The sequence below is a fragment of the Taudactylus pleione genome, unplaced genomic scaffold (genome assembly GCF_031769625.1).
Source record: "Taudactylus pleione unplaced genomic scaffold, aTauple2 ptg000070l, whole genome shotgun sequence".
Taxonomy (NCBI): domain Eukaryota; kingdom Metazoa; phylum Chordata; class Amphibia; order Anura; family Myobatrachidae; genus Taudactylus; species Taudactylus pleione.
The window spans coordinates 10,043,231-10,061,913 of record NW_028284472.1 but is presented as its reverse complement, the minus strand read 5'-3'; the positions used below and the strand labels follow the sequence as shown (position 1 = coordinate 10,061,913).

General features: G+C 42.4%; 1 protein-coding gene across 1 annotated transcript in view; it reads left to right on the top strand.

Annotated features, from left to right (window-relative positions):
- Positions 1 to 18,101, top strand: part of LOC148533764 (cytochrome P450 2C5-like) — a 96,717-nt gene extending 78,616 nt beyond the window's left edge. The window contains exons 5-10 of the mRNA XM_088467249.1: positions 5,554 to 5,714; positions 9,374 to 9,550; positions 10,895 to 11,036; positions 11,279 to 11,463; positions 15,244 to 15,385; positions 16,018 to 18,101. Of these exons, the coding sequence (XP_088323375.1) occupies positions 5,554 to 5,714; positions 9,374 to 9,550; positions 10,895 to 11,036; positions 11,279 to 11,463; positions 15,244 to 15,385; positions 16,018 to 16,196 (986 nt within the window). The 3' untranslated portion in view covers positions 16,197 to 18,101. The remainder of the gene's footprint in view (positions 1 to 5,553; positions 5,715 to 9,373; positions 9,551 to 10,894; positions 11,037 to 11,278; positions 11,464 to 15,243; positions 15,386 to 16,017) is intronic.
- Positions 18,102 to 18,683: the final 582 nt, after the last annotated feature.

The following is an 18,683-nucleotide window of genomic DNA, read 5'->3' as shown; positions in this document are numbered from 1 at the left end:
ATATCTGACAACGCCACCAATATTGTGCGGGCATTACATCTGGGCAAATTCCAGCACGTCCCATGTTTTGCTCACACAATAAACTTGGTGGTGCAGAATTTTCTGAAAAGCGACAGGGGCGTGCAGGAGACGCTTTGGGTGGCCCGAAAAATTTCTGGCCACTTTCGCCATTCAGCGACTGCGTGCCGAAGACTGGAGCGCCAGCAAACACTCTTGAACCTGCCCCGCCATCACCTGAAGCAAGAGGTTGTGACGCGGTGGAACTCAACCCTCTATATGCTTCAGAGGATGGAGGAGCAGCAAAAGGCCATACAAGCCTATACATCCACCTATGACATAGGCAAAGGAGGGGGTATGCACCTGACTCAAGCGCAGTGGAGAATGATTTCCGTGTTGTGCAAGGTTCTCCAGCCCTTCGAACTTGCCACACGTGAAGTCAGTTCAGACACTGCCAGCTTGAGTCAGGTCATTCCCCTCATCAGGCTTTTGCAGAAGCAGCTGGAGAAAGTGAAGGAGGAGCTAAGACGGAGCGATTCCGCTCGGCATGTGGGACTTGTGGATGAAGCCCTTCATTCGCTTTGCCAGGATTCCAGGGTGGTCAATCTGTTGAAATCAGACCACTACGTTTTGGCCACCGTGCTCGATCCTAGGTTTAAAGCCTATGTGGTGTCTCTCTTTCCGGCCGACACAAGCCTGCAGAGGTGCAAAGACCTGCTGGTGAACACACTGTCAGCTGAAGCGGAACGTGACACGTCAACGGCTCCTTCTTCATTTTCTCCTGCAACTGGGGCTGCCAGGAAAAAACTTAGGTATCCTAAGCAACCCGCTGGCGGTGATGCAGGGCAGGCAGGACCAAGTTTGGACATCTGGTCCGGACTGAAGGACCTGGCAACAATTTCTGACATGTCTACTGTCACTGCATATGATACTGTCACCATTGACAGAATGGTGGAGGATTACATCGGTGACAGCATCCAAGTAGGCATGGCAGACAGTCCATACCTGTACTGGCAGGAAAAAGAGGCAATTTGGAGGCCCCTGTACAAACTGGCTCTATTTTACCTGAGTTGCCCCCCCTCCAGTGTGTACTCCGAAAGAGTGTTTAGTGCAGCCGGGAACTTGTCAGCGAAAGGCGTAGGAGGTTGCTTCCACAGAATGTGGAGAAGATGATGTTCATCAAAATGAATTATCAGCTCTTCCAGGGAGACCAGCCTCCAGAAGGTACAGAGGGACCTGTGGTGGTGGATTCAAGTGGGGACGAGTTAATACTTTGTGAGGATGAGGATGTACACACTGAAGAGGGTGAGGAATCGGTGGATGAGGAGGATGAGGATGACATCTTGCCTCCATAGAGCCAGTTTGTGCAGGGACACATTAATTGCCAGCTTGTTTTGTGGGGGCCCAAACGAACCAATCATTTCAGCCACAGTTGTGTGGCAGACCCTGGCGCTGAAATGATTGGTTTGTTAAAGTGTGCATGTCCTGTTTATACAACATAAGGGTGGGTGGGAGGGCCCAAGGACAATTCCATCTTGCACCTCTTTTTTTTCTTTGCATTATGTACAGTTTGGGGCCTAGTTTTTCAAACTGCCATCCTGTCTGCCACTGCAGTTTCACGCCTAGATGGGTCACGTGTTTGTGCCGCCCACTCGTGTCGCTTAGCATAGTCATCCAGCTACCTCGGTGCAACCTTTTGGACATAAAAACACTATTGTGAGGTGTGAGGTGTTCAGAATAGACTGGAAATGAGTGGAAATTAAGGTTATTGAGGTTAATAATAGCATAGGAGCAGAAAAACCTACAAATTCTGTGATTGTAGCTGTTTTTATGCTTTTTTTAAAAAAAATACAGATCCAAAACACAAAACCCAGAACCCAAAACACGGAAGGGTGGTTTTGGCAAAACCAATCCAGATCCAAAACACGAAGAAAGATCCAGATCCAAAACCAAAACACAAAACACGAAAAGTGGCCGGTGCACACCCCTAATTACAATAATAAAAGATTTAACTTTTTGGGTGACACGTACTTACCAATTCCCCCTGTTATTCTGAACGGTCCCAGATACCCTAAAGGAATGAAAGACCGCTATTATCGGTGCTATCGTGAGCACTACAAATCAGTGTGTGTCTAGCAAATAAAAGCATGACACAGCGGCTGTATGAATTGCGTCCATCTCTGAATCAGGCCCACTAGTATGTTGATTTTTTCCTCTCTATTGTTCCAAAATATATCAGCTTATATTTACTGCACTTATGATATCCACAGTTACTATGTACACGCATCAGCCAGAGCCGTAACTAGGGTAGTGCGGCCGGTGCCATTGCACAGGGCACTGTAGGGTAGGGGGTGCTTTTTGGGCCTGTCAATTTTCCTGTTTATTACCATTCTCACTTGTAGCTTCCTCTTATTTCATCCCCAGCATCTCCTGGCCTGCCCTATCTCTTACCTGGACCTTCCCCATGAGGCCATGGCCCTTTTTCAGGTGCATTATCTTATGTCCCTATTTAAAAAGATGGGGGGGTTGCCAATGCTCTCTCTGGCACAGGGCACCAAAAAGTCTAGTTACGGCTCTGGCATCAGCCATTACATACATAGAACATTGGAGCTCATTCAGACCCATTCGCTAAGGTGCGATCGCACGCTTCCAAAAGTGGTCGGGTATGTAAATTCCACGATCGCACTGTCTGGCTTAAGGACGCCCTCTATGTCTTAGCGTGCGGCGACTAAGTGATCGCAAGTTAGTGAAATGCATTTACTTTTGCAGCAGACGTCATCTCCAGGAAGTGTATAACACCACCGGTAACATCGGAAGTGCTCGCAGTGCTTGAGGTAGACCCTACACTACCGCAAGCACTGCGAGTGCTTCAGTCTGAAAAAGGCACCAACTGACACGTACAATGATGCTCCATTTTAATTATGGACGCCCATAAAACGCCACTTTGATGCCCAGACACGGCTGCGTTTGCAGAACCACTCCCACGTTCAAGAGCACCTTCCCCTGTTACCACCCTCAAACGGCACTTTCTGTCACTCAGAGTAGCATCCAGTCTGTGTACTACGAGCGCACGATTCCCGATCGCAGTGACTGGCTGGCGCATGCGCACTGCGATGCATGCCCACGCGCACGTGGGTGACTACCGGCCATAGCATGCGACCACAACTTAGCGAGCGGGTTTGAATCAGGCCCATTGCTCAGAGCGTAACACTGCCTCTGTTGGCTTACTTTCTTCCCATAGTGTATCCTGGTGCCATCTCTTCCCCAGGTAAATGATGCAACACACGCCGCGTCTCATGCCAACTGATTACTTCCTCCCACTCCTGCCTAAAAGATTTTGTCCATGCTGCTCCTCACCTTTGAAATTCTCTCCCTCTCCCCATCATACTCTCCACCTTTCTACAATCCTTTAAATGGGCTCTCAAGACCCATTACTTCATCAAAGCCTTCCAGCTCGCATCCTAACTTGCTGCTACATGCTTCTTCCTCCCCGTCTACCCCATCTGTGTCACCCCTGTTTGTCTGCCCCTCCCCTTTAAAATGTAAGCTCTTATGAGAAGGACCCTCTACCCTCTTTGGCTTCTCCTTACTTTACTATCATCTACTTCTTACTCCCCACTAGGGCACCTAACACTTGGCTGCTTATGCTCTGCTGCTTATGTGGGTGTTATGGTCACTAATCTAGCAATGTATATTATCCATGTCCTTGTTCTGCATTGTATTGTGTTGTGCTGTAAGCCACTGGTCACCTATTTGTTTATGTACCTTGAAAGGTGCTGCGAAACACTTGTGGTGCCATATAAATAAATGATAATAATAATAATAATAATAATAATAATAATAATAATAATAATAATAATATTGTAATCACTGACAGGTGAAGTGAATAACATTGATTATCTTGTTACTATGGCACAGTGAGCAGTCTGTTTTTGGAATTGATGTGTTGGAAGCATGAAAAATGGGCAAGTGTACAGATCTGGGCCACAAGGGCCAAATTTTTATGGCTAGACAACTGGGTCAGAACATCTCCTAAACAAGAGGGAATGTTCCTGGTATTCGGTGGTTAGTACCTACCAAAAGAGGTCCAAGGTAGGACAACTGGTGAACTGTCAATTGGGTCATGGATAGCCCAGGCTCACTGGTACGTGTGGGAAGTGAAGGCTAGCCTGTATGGTCTGATACCACAGAAAAGCTACAGTAGCACAAATTGCTGAAAGTTAATGATGGCTATGATAGAAAGGACCACAGTGCATCACAGCTTGCTGAGTATAGGACTGCTTAGCCCAGACTGGTCAGAGTGCCCGCGCTGACTGCTGTCCACCACTGAAAGTGCCTACAATGGGCAGGAAAGCACATAACTGGGTCATGGAGTAATGAAAGCAGGTAGCCTGGTCTGATGAATCATAGTTTCTTTTACATCATGTGGATGGCCAGGTGCATATGTGTCATTTACCAGAGGAAGAGGTGGCATCAGGACGCACTATGGGTAGAAGGCAAGCCAACAGAGGGAGTGTGATTCTCTGGGCAATGTTCTTTTGGGAAATTGTGGGTCCTGCTATTTATGTGTATGTTACTGTGACACATATCACCTACCTAATCATTGTTGCAGAACAAGTAGGCCACTTTGTGGCAACGGTATTCCCTGATGCCAGTGGCATCTTTCAACACGAAAGTGTGCCTGGTAACACTGCAAAAAAATGTTCAGGAATGGTTTGAGGAAAATTCCCCAGATCTCAATCCAATCGAGCATCTGTGGGATGTGCTGGATAAACAAGTCTGAACCATGGAGGCCCCACCTGGCTACTTACAGGACTTAAAGGATCTGCTGCTAATGTCTTGGTGCCAGATACAATAGGACACCTTCAGCGGTCTTGGGGTATATTTACTAAATTAAGAGTTTTTAGAAGTGTAATTGTTGCCCATAGCAACCAATCAGATTCAGGCTAAATGTTAAGTAGAATCTGATTGGTAGCTATGTGTAAAATCTCCTCTTCTAAAAAACTCTCGCTTTAGTAGATATACCCCCATGTCTCAATGGGTCAGAGCTGTTTTGGCAGCACAAGGGGGACCTATATAATACTAGTCAGGTGGTTTTAATGTTATGGCTGATGGGTGTATATTCCCTTTATGCTACTGCAGACACTGAAATGTGGTATAATAATAATAGTAATAATAATAATACACTTTTAGAATCAGTATTTTATAAAATGTTGTTCCAGATTCTATACACATTGAGTTACAACATTGTTTCTGGTGTCACTATAATAAAACAAAATATTAATTTCTTGGGCAAATATTAGCTTACTTATCAAAATTATCTAAAAATATGATTACTTTTACAGCAGTTTAAAATTTATTTATTAATGTTCTTATAGGGGGAGATGTATCAAATCATGGAGTGAGATAAAGTGGAGAGAGATAAAGTACCAACCAATCAGCTTCAAAGTGTCAAGTTATAGGCTTGAAAAAATAACAGGTAGGAGCTGATTGGTTGGTACTTTATCCCTCTCCAATATTTGATAAATCTCCCCCTAAATATCTTTGTAATTCCAGGCAAACCCTTTGATAACACCATGATTATAAATGCTGCTGTTGCCAATATAATTGTTTCCATATTACTGAGCCATCGATTTGATTATGAGGATCCAACACTCCTGAAACTTTTGAAGATTGTCAATGAAAATATCCACTTAGTTGGTAGCCCGATGGCCATGGTAAGAAGTAACATTCATATTTTATACCATCTATTGCTGCAGATAGACAAATGTTCTCATCAGCAACCAGAAATATAATTCGCTCTAACATCAAAAAATAGTACTATAGTCACTGAAAGGTTTACATTCAATAGCATTTATAGGGTATAAAATATCACATAAGTTAATATATTACATGGTAATATAATAATAACGCATACAAATAATGTCCACTGAAGGCGCATAATCCGTGTGTCTCAATATTAATATTTTATGCTGCAAATAGAAACAGTTGTTCCTTAGTGATTTTCAGTGTTGGCATTTGCTGCTCATCGTCCTCTCTCCCGTTATCTTGTAATAAGCAATTTTATAATATGTGTGTCAATATTAATCTGAGTTTTGTGGGTCAATTAAAGCGGGAGAGAGGGTTGTCACTATAACGGCGTAGAAATACCGGCAACGGCAGCTGAACTCGCCCCTTTCGCTGCCCAATCTCACCGCTGATTTGTGGATTTTTGTAAGCAGCCTTATGGGGCAGCGAACAAAAGTCTGTAAGTCAGGCAATACCATTAGTGCGCACTATGTCGCGTCTAAATAAATTGATCCCTAAGATTACACTGTGGTAGTGAACCGCAAGAGACTTAGGTTTATCGTTGGTAGTATCTGATCACTCGTGGCCTGATGTATATCTGATAATTGTGGCAGTGTATTACAAAGCAATAAGATCTAGAAATGACAGTGACTGCCGCATACATCTATATTGTCACTGGTGAAACCCTTCAAAACTAGGCACTGAAACTACCCTATATCAGGCTTTCCTACCCTCTCGATTTGGCCGGGAGCCTCCCAATTCCGCTCCCGGACCACCGGAAGGGTAGGCAAGCCTCCCGGAAGCCGGCATCCCTCCCAACCCCCACAGAGTTAATATAAAAACCCCAGCAGCGAATCACGTCATCGTGGCCCCGCCCCCTGCTTCACAATGCTGAAAATAACGCCATTGTGAAGAGGGAGCGGGGCCACGATGATGCAATCATGGGGCTCTGCCCCAGCTCCACCCCCAAATGTGATGTCATGGCCGGGCACATCCCCCGCTGTTAGCCAACAATCAGCTCCCTCCCGGAAGGAGGGAACTGATTGTCGGCAAGTATGCCCTATTTGCATGTGAAAAATAATGTAATAATAATTACTTTTCAGTGTTAATGAACAAAAATCTGTAAAAAAGATCACCCGTGTGGGGACTCAAAATTTATTGAGGTTTTATCCCATATATGTAACAAATATGACTCATTTACCTATAAATTCATTGAACATATGAAGTGAAAGGAGCAGACAAAAGATTATTTTTCCTCAGGGCCGGTGCAAGGTTTCCGGGTTCCCTAGGCAACATTTCACCAACCGCCCCACCTCCCTCCAATTCTAATATGCCACACATCAGTCTCCCCAGTTAAATAATATGCCACACAGCAGTGTCCCAAATTCATAATATACTATATATAATATTACACACAGTAGAGCACCAAAATCATAATGTACCTCATAATACTGCCACAAATTCATAATATGTCACTCAACCATGAATTATGCCATTCATTTTTACTCTTGTGGATTCAGTGGCGCCCTCCCGTGGCCCTCACCTCTAGGCGGCTGCCTAAGGTTGAGTAATGGTAGCACTGGCCCCAGGGCAATCTCTTCCATTGGGCTTGTTGGGCAGTTGCCCAAGGGCCCGAAGCTTGTAGGGGCCCGCCAACCCACCCCCCTGCAGCCGCGGCCAGTTGGTAAATTTGTGATATTTTTATAAGTCGGCCACCGGTGCACTCCTCCGATGACGAGTACTCACCTCAGTCACAGATTCACTTCATCTGCCAGCTTCAAAAAAGTCAGACAGAGTCTCTCTGCATGTGTGGGAGGTCTGATGGGCATGCAGGAGGGTTTCATTTTATTAACCATTTACCATGTGAAAGGGTGGGTAGGGGCCCCAGTGCATTGCTTTGCCCAGGGCCCACACTGCTGTTAAGACAACCCTGACTGGCCCTGCTTTTTCTATATTAATAACAACTAGCCAGCATGCAGGAGATCCCACAAGGGGACCTTCATAACTGATAACAGTTTTTATGAATGTAAAGCTATCCAGATTATCAATCTCAAGATACTGTACAGTATATACCATATACAGCATAATAAAGAGAAAGATAGATCTTATTTGACCACAATATCTGGAACAGCAGTGCCAATTGAGAAAATACTAAATATCAATATACTGTACAAAGCATTTGTTACTATTGAGTGATGTTGCACCTGATTCAGAAATGTATGTAAAACCGATATTTAAGTACATCTCCGAGGGGAAATCTGCGTTACCTCGTTACCAAGATCCATTTGCAGTTCCTCAATAATTAGAATTTATTAACCTTCTTTTTGCACCTTAGTTTAAAGTCACCCAAAGTATATTTAATCGCACTGATTTTTATTGTGATAATATTTATATTTGCCGCTAATCACAGAGAACTGGACATATTTACACCACCGTTAGGGACACAAGAAACTTGGGGGTCTATTTACTAAGCAGTGTTAGGAGACAGAGTGAAAAGTGCTAAGAAAGTGATAAGGTGCCAGCCAATCAGCTCCCAACTGTCATTTTTCAAACACAGTCTGTGAGATGACAGTTGGGAGCTGATTGGCTGGCACCTTATCACTTTCTTATCACTTTTCACTCTGTCTCCTAACACTGCTTAGGAAATAGACCCCTTGATGTTGTATCACTCTAGTACTAAGTTACTTTGCATTAAGTTGCTGTATTTTAGAAACCCATTAGAATTAAATAACATACTGGATGCAAAGACATTGACAGGTTCAACTCATATGTATAATATGACACCAGACATCATACTCATGTTAATTTAGAAATTAGGTGATCGCTTGGGGTCCAAACACTGGTAGTGAACACACTATGATCCCAGCAGTGCACCAACAAACCACAATCCCAGCAGTGCACCAACACACCATGGTCCCAGTAGTGCACCAACACACCACAATCCCAGCAGCACACCAACACACCATGGTCCCAGTAGTGCACCAACAAACCACAATCCCAGCAGTGCACCAACACACCATGGTCCCAGTAGTGCACCAACAAACCACAATCCCAGCAGTGCACCAACACACCATGGTCCCAGTAGTGCACCAACATGCCACAATCCCAACAGTGCACCAACACACCACATTCCCAAGCTAAACATTATGCTAGAAATTATTAAAAATTGTAATGTCAGCCTACAGTGACTCTTTGGACTAGATGTACTAAGATGCAGATTTTGCAAGTTGTTGATTCTCTGCAGTTTTGACTCTGAAATTTCAAATGGCAATAACATTAAATGCAAAACACATCGTGTTTTGCATTTAATATGAATGCCTTTTAAAAGTTCAGGGTCAAAACCATAGAGAATCAGCAGCTTGCAAAACATGCATCTTAGGGAATCTAGTCCTTTATCTTCCATCTACAAAGAGGTGCTGTTATTCCAATGATGGAGGACAGTTTTAGTACAAGGGATGTCAGAATTGAAAAGAAAATATGATTTTATATAGATTTTGATAAAAAAAAAAAATATGTAAAGTGATTTTTGACTCCCACTGACTGCTGTGTGTCTGTAGACGTGTATAAATCTATCTTCTTTCTCTGTAAGCTGTACAACGCATTTCCCTCTGTGATGAGCTGGTTTCCTGGCATTCAGAAAACAGTTATTAAAAACAAAGATGAAATGCACAAATTTATTAGAGAGACTTTCACCGGCTATAAGACGCAATTGGATGTTAATGACCAGAGGAATCTTATTGACACATTCCTGGTGAAACAACAGGAGGTAATGCAGCACTTACTGGCTCTTTTATGATGTTTTTTTTGTAAGTAAGCCTCACTGTATGGACTACTTTACCTAGAAATATCTAAATAACAACGCAAACTATGCAATAAGGAGCTAGGATGGGGCACAGGTGTCCACTCCTTATGCCATCTCAGAGCAGTACACCTGAAGTATGGGATGTAGATGAGATCCCAGGTGTTGGGATGCCGATGCTCAGAATCCTGGCACCAACATCCCGCCCGTTGGAATCCAGATGGTAAGTATTAGGGTTAGAGGAAGGGTTAGGGGTTAGGGATAGGCACTAGAGTTGGGGTTAGGCTGCGGGGGGGAGGGTTAGGCTGCAGGGAGGGATGGCTAGGGTTAGGCTGTGGGGAGGGAGGGTTAGGGTTAGTGTAGGGGTACTTACCACTAGTCAAGATCCCGGCATTGGGATTTTGCCCACCGGGATTCTGAGCGACAGCATCTCGTACCCAACCCTGGAGTATAGCTCATTGCAGTACTACTATATTGACTTGCAGTAGAGATTAATTATATATATATATATATATATAAACACCACAAATAAATACTTTGTAGTTCTTGCTTCAACATTAATCCCCATTCCAAAATTGCATAGAGGAAAATTTTACTTTTAGGTTTTCATAACATTAAATCCCCGCCCCCATCTATTGGAAATTATTGTCCATGCAACATACATGGCGTATGTGAGCAATGGCATCACTTCCCAGGAAGGCAAATGCTTTTTATAAATAAACCTGACAATCGGGGGTGACAATTGTTCTGCAGTCTTGAGAACATTGAGCACCACTCATCATCCACAGAGAAGACTTTATTAATATCGGAGGTACCACTGGGTGTGGTGACACCTAGTGCGGTACCTCTAGACCCGTCACTTGCTGACGGGGCCTGTGTGTGAGGCCTCACCTCCTGGTTTGTCCAGTTTTGGAGGCATAACCATGTGTCACGCCCCCATTGTTGTCACTCTGGAAGCCCCCAGGCTCTTCAGACACAGGGCAGTGTGGAAGGATGACGCGTGGTGACACCATCTGAGGGGGTGACACCAAAATGGCAGAGCAGCTCGGATAGTGTCACCCAGTGCAGCCTGCATCCCCCACATCCCCCTTGTGATGTCACTGATTAATATGGCTCAACATTTATACCTAGCACCTGCCATCTTCATATAATAATAAAGCTTTATGTTGATTGCGTGCAATGATAAATATATATTAGTTTTTAATATATTTTAATCATTTTCTATATATTTTAAAATAATTGACACTAAAAGAAGTGATGAACAGTTCTTTGCTTGTTTTTTTTTAATAATGCACGTTTTATGCATTGTAGGAGAAACCGAGTCCGGATTTGTATTTCACCAATGAAAATCTATTGGTGCTTGTGACCGACCTGTTTGCGGCTGGCATGGAGACGACCTCAAACACTCTGAGATGGGGTCTTCTGTTGATGATGAAGTACCCCGAAATCCAAAGTAAGACAATGTCTTGCATTTCTAAGTTATTCTGAATCATATCACTTCTTATTTTGAAATGACAAAAAAAAATACAAAAAAAACAGCAAAGCATATGTACATACAGTACAGTACTGTATCATTTGACTGATTTTGCTGGTGAGTTAAGTGCCAATTGTAGTAAGTGAACTGAAAGCACATGGATGATGGATTCCACAAGTGGTTTTGTGTTTAATGTATTTAAAATTGTATTTTGGAAACAGGAAAAGTCCAAAATGAGATTGATAAAGTTATTGGTTCATCGGAGCCTCAGGCAGTTCATCGTAAGGACATGCCCTACACTGACGCTGTCGTTCACGAGACTCAAAGATTTGGAAATATAGTCCCGACTAATCTCCCGCATGCTACTACTCAGGATGTTACATTCAGAGGATATTTTATCCCAAAGGTAAGAAGCAAATCTGGTTTTCCATCATTGTAGGTGCTGCTTTCTTCTAGGAGATTATGGGGGAGATGTTTTCCAAAGCGATTAATCATCTTCTAACTAGCATTTATCAATCCTGAAAATTCTGTGTCCATCTATAGATACACTACCGTTCAAAAGTTTGGGGTCACTTAGAAATGTCTTTATTTTTGAAAGAAAAGCACTGTTTTTTTCAATGAAGAGAACATTTGATTAATCAGAAATACACTCTATGCATTGTTAATGTGGTAAATGACTATACTAGCTGAAAACGTCTGCATTTTAAAGGAATATTTAAATAGGTGTAGAGAGGCCCATTTCCAGCAACCATCACTCCAGTGTTCTAATGGTACATTGTGTTTGCTAAGCGCATTAGAAGACTAATGGATGATTAGAAAACCCTTGAAAACCCTTGTGCAATTATGTTAGCACAGCTGAAAATGTGTTTGCTCGCTAGAGAAGCTATAAAACTGGCCTTCCTTTGAGCTAGTTGAGTATCTGGAGCATCACATATGTGGGTTCGATTATACTCTCCAAATGGCCAGAAAAAGGGAACTTTCATGTGAAACTTGACAGTCTATTCTTGTTCTTAGAAATGAAAGCTATTCCATGTGAGAAATTGTCAAGAAACTGAACATTTCCTACAACGGTGTGTACCCTTCAGAGAACAGCACAAACAGGCACTAACCAGAGTAGAACGAGAAGTAGGAGGCCCTGGTGTACAACTGTGCAAGAAGACCAGTACATTAGAGTCTCTAGTTTGAGAAATAGACACCTCACAAGTCCTCTACTGGCAGCTTCATTAAATGGTACCCGCAAAAAGCTAGTGTCAACGTCTACAGTGAAGAGGCGACTCCGGGATACTGGCCTTCTAGGCAGATTGGCAATGAAAAAGCCATATCTGAGACTGGCCAATAAAAGGAAAAGATTAATACGGGCAAAAGAACACAGGACAGAGGAAGAATGGAAAAAAGTATTATGAAAAGAAGAAACGAAGATTGAGGTGTTTGGATCACACAGAAGAACATTTGTGAGATGCAGAACAAGTGAAAAGATGCTGGAAGAGTGCCTGAGGCCATCTGTCAAGCATGGTAGAGGTAATGTGATGGTCTGGGGCTGCTTTGGTGCTGGTAAAGTGGGAGATTTGTACAAGGTAAAAGGAATTTTGAATAAGGAAGGCTATCACTCCATTTTGCAACGCCATGCCATACCCTGTGGACAGTGCTTGATTGGAGCCAATTTCCTCCTCCAACAGGACAATGACCCAAAGCACACCTCCAAATTATGCAAGAACTATTTAGGGAAGAAGCAGGCAGCTGGTATTCTGTCTGTAATGGAGTGGCCAGCGCAGTCACCTGATCTCAACCCCACTGAGATGTTGTGGGAGCAGCTTGACCTTGTGGTACGCAAGAAGTGCCCATCAAGCCAATCCAACTTGTGTGAGGTGCTTCAGGAAGCGTGGGTTGAAATTTCTTCAGATTACCTAAACAAATGAACAAATAGAATGCCAAAGGTCTGCAATGCTGTAATTGCTGCAAAAGGAGCATTCTTTGACGAAAGCAAAGTTTGAAGGACAAAATTATTATTTCTAATAAAAATCATTATTGCTAACCTTGCCAATGTCTTGACTATATGTTCTTTTCATTTTGCAACTCATTTGATAAATAAAAGTCAGTTTTCATGTAAAACACGAAATTGTCAGGGTGACCACAAACTTTTGAACGGTAGTGTATGTATTAATTAATCTCTCTAACCTAAGAGGGGGGGATGTATCAAACCTTGGAGAGAAAGTACCAACCAAATAGCATCTAACTGTCATTAGACAGGCTGACTTTGAAAAGAGACAGAAGCTGATTGGTTGGTACTTTTTCTCTCTCCACTTCAACTCTCTTCAAGGTTTGGTATATCTCCCCTTAAACTTGATATGTTTTAAATTTCAGCAGCAAATATTACAATGGGCTGGGAAGAGGGTGAAACCATGTTTAAAACAAAGTAGGGGATATTAATATGTGATGCATTCTTGGTCAGTTAAAGCAGGCATCTGTCCACGAGTAAAGGGTAAAGTTCCTTTAAGCAGTTAATATTTGGGGGTCTATTTACTAAGCAGTGTTAGGAGACAAAGTGAAATGAGATAATGTACCAGCCAATCAGCTCCTAACTGCCATGTCACAGGCTGTGTTTGAAAAATTACAGTAAGGAGCTGATTGGCTGGTACTTTATCTCCTTTCACTTTTTCTCCTAGCACTGCTTAGTAAATAGACCCCATAATATTGTAACACATTTTGTGTTTCATAGATGCTGAAAATGTGTATTAAAAATGGGCAGAATAGTAATAAGTGTGATGAGCATTAGGCACAAATACAGTAGTCTGTTACAGTCTTAACATACAGTAAACATGGGTGGTCAGTTGATGTCCATGACAGTAGCAAGTGCTTCATTACACTGACTAAATTAGTTCAACATATTGTTGCAAATGAGGCCAGACTTACAAACGGCAGTATTGTGACACAAGGTGGCTCGGAGTCATCACGACCCACAGGGCCTGAGTAAGAGTTATACGGTATTGCATAGCCTCAGAGAAAGCGATGGTACAATACCATACAACTAATATGCTAATGCACCAGGAGGCGGCTATTGCAAATAGACATCTCCTGACCGCATCGCAGATCCCAGTTCTGCATCCTAAGAACAAGCATTGGCTTGTCTGAGAGACCATCGGCAATCTGAGATCGGATTGGCCCTTCGCAGCTCTGTAGCCGAGTCCAGGAAGTCTGTGTTGGAAAACAGGGACCCTGGCCGGGATGTAGTTATGAGACTGGCAGCCGCGAATGCCGCCAGTCTCAATACTGACAGAGAAATCCTGACGAGAGACTTAAGATAGGTGTGGAAATACTGACGCCTATCTTAATCCCAAAGCTGGAATGCCGAAGGATGCCAGCCCAAACAAGGTAAGTCTGGGGGCCCTTAGCGTTAGCCGCGTGGGGGGGTTAGTATTAGGGAGTGTATTGGGGTTAAAGTTAGGGTTTTTTTTGAGGGGGGGAGGTTAGGGTTAGGCACCCCTATGGGGGTTGGTTAGGGTTTGGCACCACTTTGGGGGTTAGGGTTAGGCACTAAGGGGGAAGGGTTAGTTTTAACCACGATGGGGGAAGGGTTAGGTTTAGGCCCTAATGGGTTAGGGTGAGGGATGGGGAGGGTTAGGCTACAAGAAAAGAGGGTTGCCGCTGTTGGTATTCTGACAGGAGGCATCCTGACAGCATTACATACTGATTCCCCCTGGTCTCAGCACTACCAGAAAACAGGGGGCGACACACCTCCTTATTCAGGAATGGAGGCCGTCCCTGCCAAGCTTGCCAATCAGGAACTGCGAGAGATCTTGCAGCAGAAGACCGGCACATGCGCAGTGCACATCCTGTGCATTGACCGATCTTCTCACATAGGAGTAGTATGCAAACCATTGGGTGTATGTACTACTCTAAATCAGGCCCATAATACAGTAAACAGTTCCCTCAATAAAGGGAGTACTCTCATACTCCCATTAAGCACAAGCAAGAATCAAAATGGATTTGAGTTTTTTTTAGGAGGTTTTTTTGGGGGGTGTTATCAGCCATCAGATTCTGCTTCTATGAAGAATATCTAAATGCTTGCACCATGAACTACCAGCAGATAAATACAATCTTCTTAACAATAACAAAACTGAATCCTACACACTAAAGTTTTTCCGCACATACAGTAAGTGTCAGTATTGAAATGTTATTACTTCTTCAGGGGACACACGTAATCCCATTGCTGACATCAGTGCTGTATGACAAGGATCACTTTGAAAAACCAAAAGAGTTTTACCCGGAACATTTCCTGGACGCCGATGGCAATTTTGTGAAGAATGAAGCATTCATGCCTTTCTCAGCTGGTGAGTTACTTATGATATTTTTGGCGATTACGCACGCAGTCTCACTGCAATGATATGGTAATCCATTGCAATCGCTATGCCATTGCAGCACAACATAAGGACGCTTCCCTTACCTTACTCACATCCATAATACTTAGCAAGGCTGCGAAGCCATTGGTAACATGGAGTACAATCGGAGCCTCACGCTCACTTGCACAAGGTCTGACCTTACTCAGGAATTGCTAACCTCATTGCACGCAGTGAAAGGCCAAGCTGCGTATGGCATCACAGTGGATAATTTATGCACGCCCCTGCAACGGCATTCAAACTCACTTCGCTGACCACCCCATCGCCACCTCCCACAAACGGTACTTCCTGTTAATCACTCTGCAATAGGTCTGCACAGTCACTGTGATCGCAGTGGCTGGTTCTCGCACGTGCACGGCGATGCATACGCATGCACCAAACGCAACAATTGGCCGATCGCATGCATAATCGCAGTTGTGATCCTTGCTGAATCAGGCCCCTGGTTTGATAATATTTGCTCCTATTACAGAATTGTTATTAAAGCTGATAACCTCAAAGTAATTTGCAATCTAATACATATACGAATATAATAATATTATATCATCCACCATGTGTCTTTGTTCTAGGTAAGAGAAGTTGTGCTGGTGAGAATTTGGCCAAAATGGAGCTCTTCATGTTCTTCACGAAGCTGCTGCAGAACTTCACCTTCCAGGCTCCTCCGGGGGTCACACTGGACTTGACACGTGCAGTTGGATTGACATGTCCTCCTGTGAGCCACACGATTTGTGCTGTGCCTCGTACATAACATAAGGTTGCAACATGCACTAAAAAATTATATACATATTTTCCAAGCTAGGTTCATGGAGACATACTATATCTTATTTTTATATCAATGAAAGTTACTTTTAATGGATGGGATTATCTCACAGAAGGGAGCACAGCTGCTTACCTGTGTTCTTACTAGTCACAGAGTGCACAAACAACATTGCCTTCAGCCATGCTGCACTCACATATTAATAATATATATGTGACTTAGTGGTTCTACTGTGGCACAATCTTGTGTATTAAATCACCTAACAGTCAATTTCCTCCCTTCATTCTATGTGTGCTTGAAAGGAATCACAACCTTATTTAAAAATACTCAGAGACATAGTGGTAAAGAAACAACAATGTAAAGCAGATACCAGTTCCACTCATTAAATAAAATGTATTTGGGCAACCACCTGACCACGGCGCTAGGCCCTAAAGATCCTATACAACTTCCCCTGGCTTTGCATGATGGACAACCTAACAGGAGGAGGGGGCAAAACAGAAAGCTATTGACTGCAGTACTTTCACAACACCACCAGGTTTCCATCTCAATCCTGCAGCTACTGTATTCAATAAAGACTCTAAGAACATGATCATGTGACAAAACTGCCTCAACACTCATACCTATGAAATGTAATTATAAATATAACAAAAATAATAATCCATGAAGTGCAAATAAACAAACATACCCTTGAGTCAACAGCACATCTAAGCCCCCAATTTCAAGTGTTAACAGATCCCAAGGGGCAATCAAACCCCATTGGAATTTTCCTCACCCACTGGTGGCAATACAGTTGTTCCCAGTGTCCAAAAGTACCAATGTTGTTAGCAAACTCCCCATGTGTCACTATATACACAGTATGTAGAGCCCCTCCCCAATAATTATAATGGGGGGAAATAACATCTACCCTGTGGCATTAACCCCCCCCCAAAATTACATCTCAGCAGAGCATGGTTCAGGGAGGGCTGATCACCAGACCCCATTCCTACAGCTGATTTCTGCACTGGCAGAGAGCAACATAAGTTTAATTTCATGGACTTGTTGTTCCCGGTGCAAGTGCTCCAGAATGCCATTCTGGCAGTGATGTTGCTGGTCACAGACCGCCATATCACTGCAGGGGTAACAGACAAGCATGAGGAAATCTGGTTGGAACATATGAAGAATGGATATCCTTCTTAAAACCCTGTAAACGCATGTCCTCCAATATCAACTTTTGGTGAGGATTTTTTCTCACCTGGATCAGTTCTTGCAGGAGATTTAGCACAAATAAACACGATCGACCTTTCCAATATATTCCTTGAAGCTGCTGGATTTCAAACATCCCTCAAAATAGTCTTATATTTGTATCTAACAATTTGGTTTATCCAAAACTTCTTGATGACATTAAATAGGTGAATTGCTGAATTATAACTTTCATTAATATATGTACAGTATACAGCCCCTAAATGATGTTTGCATTAAAGGTTGCGTATTCGTGTTATGTAGTACTATATCATCACGTAATAATCCTTTCTATGAAACATGTGCGTGACATGAGGTATAAAAGCCTTTTCATTCCTTTTTAAATAATCTGATTTCATTGTTAGTGCAATAATAGTGTACAGGACATTGATCTAATTATGAAATCAGAGGAGACTGGTATATAAATAACCTGTGCTAGTGGCCTCATTCTTTGCAGCATTGATTCTTATTAAGCTGTTATGTGATTTAATGTTAGTATTAAAGTTTTGGAGACAAAACAACAGCAGTAACAAAATCCTATTGAAATAGCCAGGGTGATGAGATTTCCCTATTGATGGACGTGAGTGGGGGTGGGGGTCATAGAAATAGAGAATGAGGATTAACTGGACGGAATAAACATATTTTTTATTCAAATGTCTGTGGATGAAGACATTATAAAGTTTTATCTCTAATAGGGGTATATTTGTACAATGATGATGATGATAATGATATTGGCTATGACAATCAAAATCCACTTTTTAAATCATGACAATTGTTGCTAATAATTTTATTTTAAACTTGATGTAAGTTGAAAATTGCAGTACAGCATAAACAAGCTGCTTAAAAATAACCTGTGCAGCATGTTGGCTGTATAATGACATTTTGTAGCCTTAATACTTAATTATGAATAACATACTGTACATCTCTATATATTTATATATATATATATATATATATATATATATATGTTTGAAGTGTACTTGGAGAAAGGCTACAATAGTGCTCAAGTACAATTCATAGATTAATATATAGATAAATAAATAAGTGAATGAATAAATAACTAGTGTCCTTAGTGAATTAAAGGAAGATTTTTATACATATAAATAATATCAATGTGCTGAATATCAATAGTAATTGAGTTTTAATACACTCTGGAAGTGCCTAAAAATTAGTCCCCCCCCCAAAAAAAAAAGAAAAAGTAATAAAGCTGGTTGCTAGTGTTAATAAAGTGTCAGTGCAACAGTGCATGAAACTGTGCTA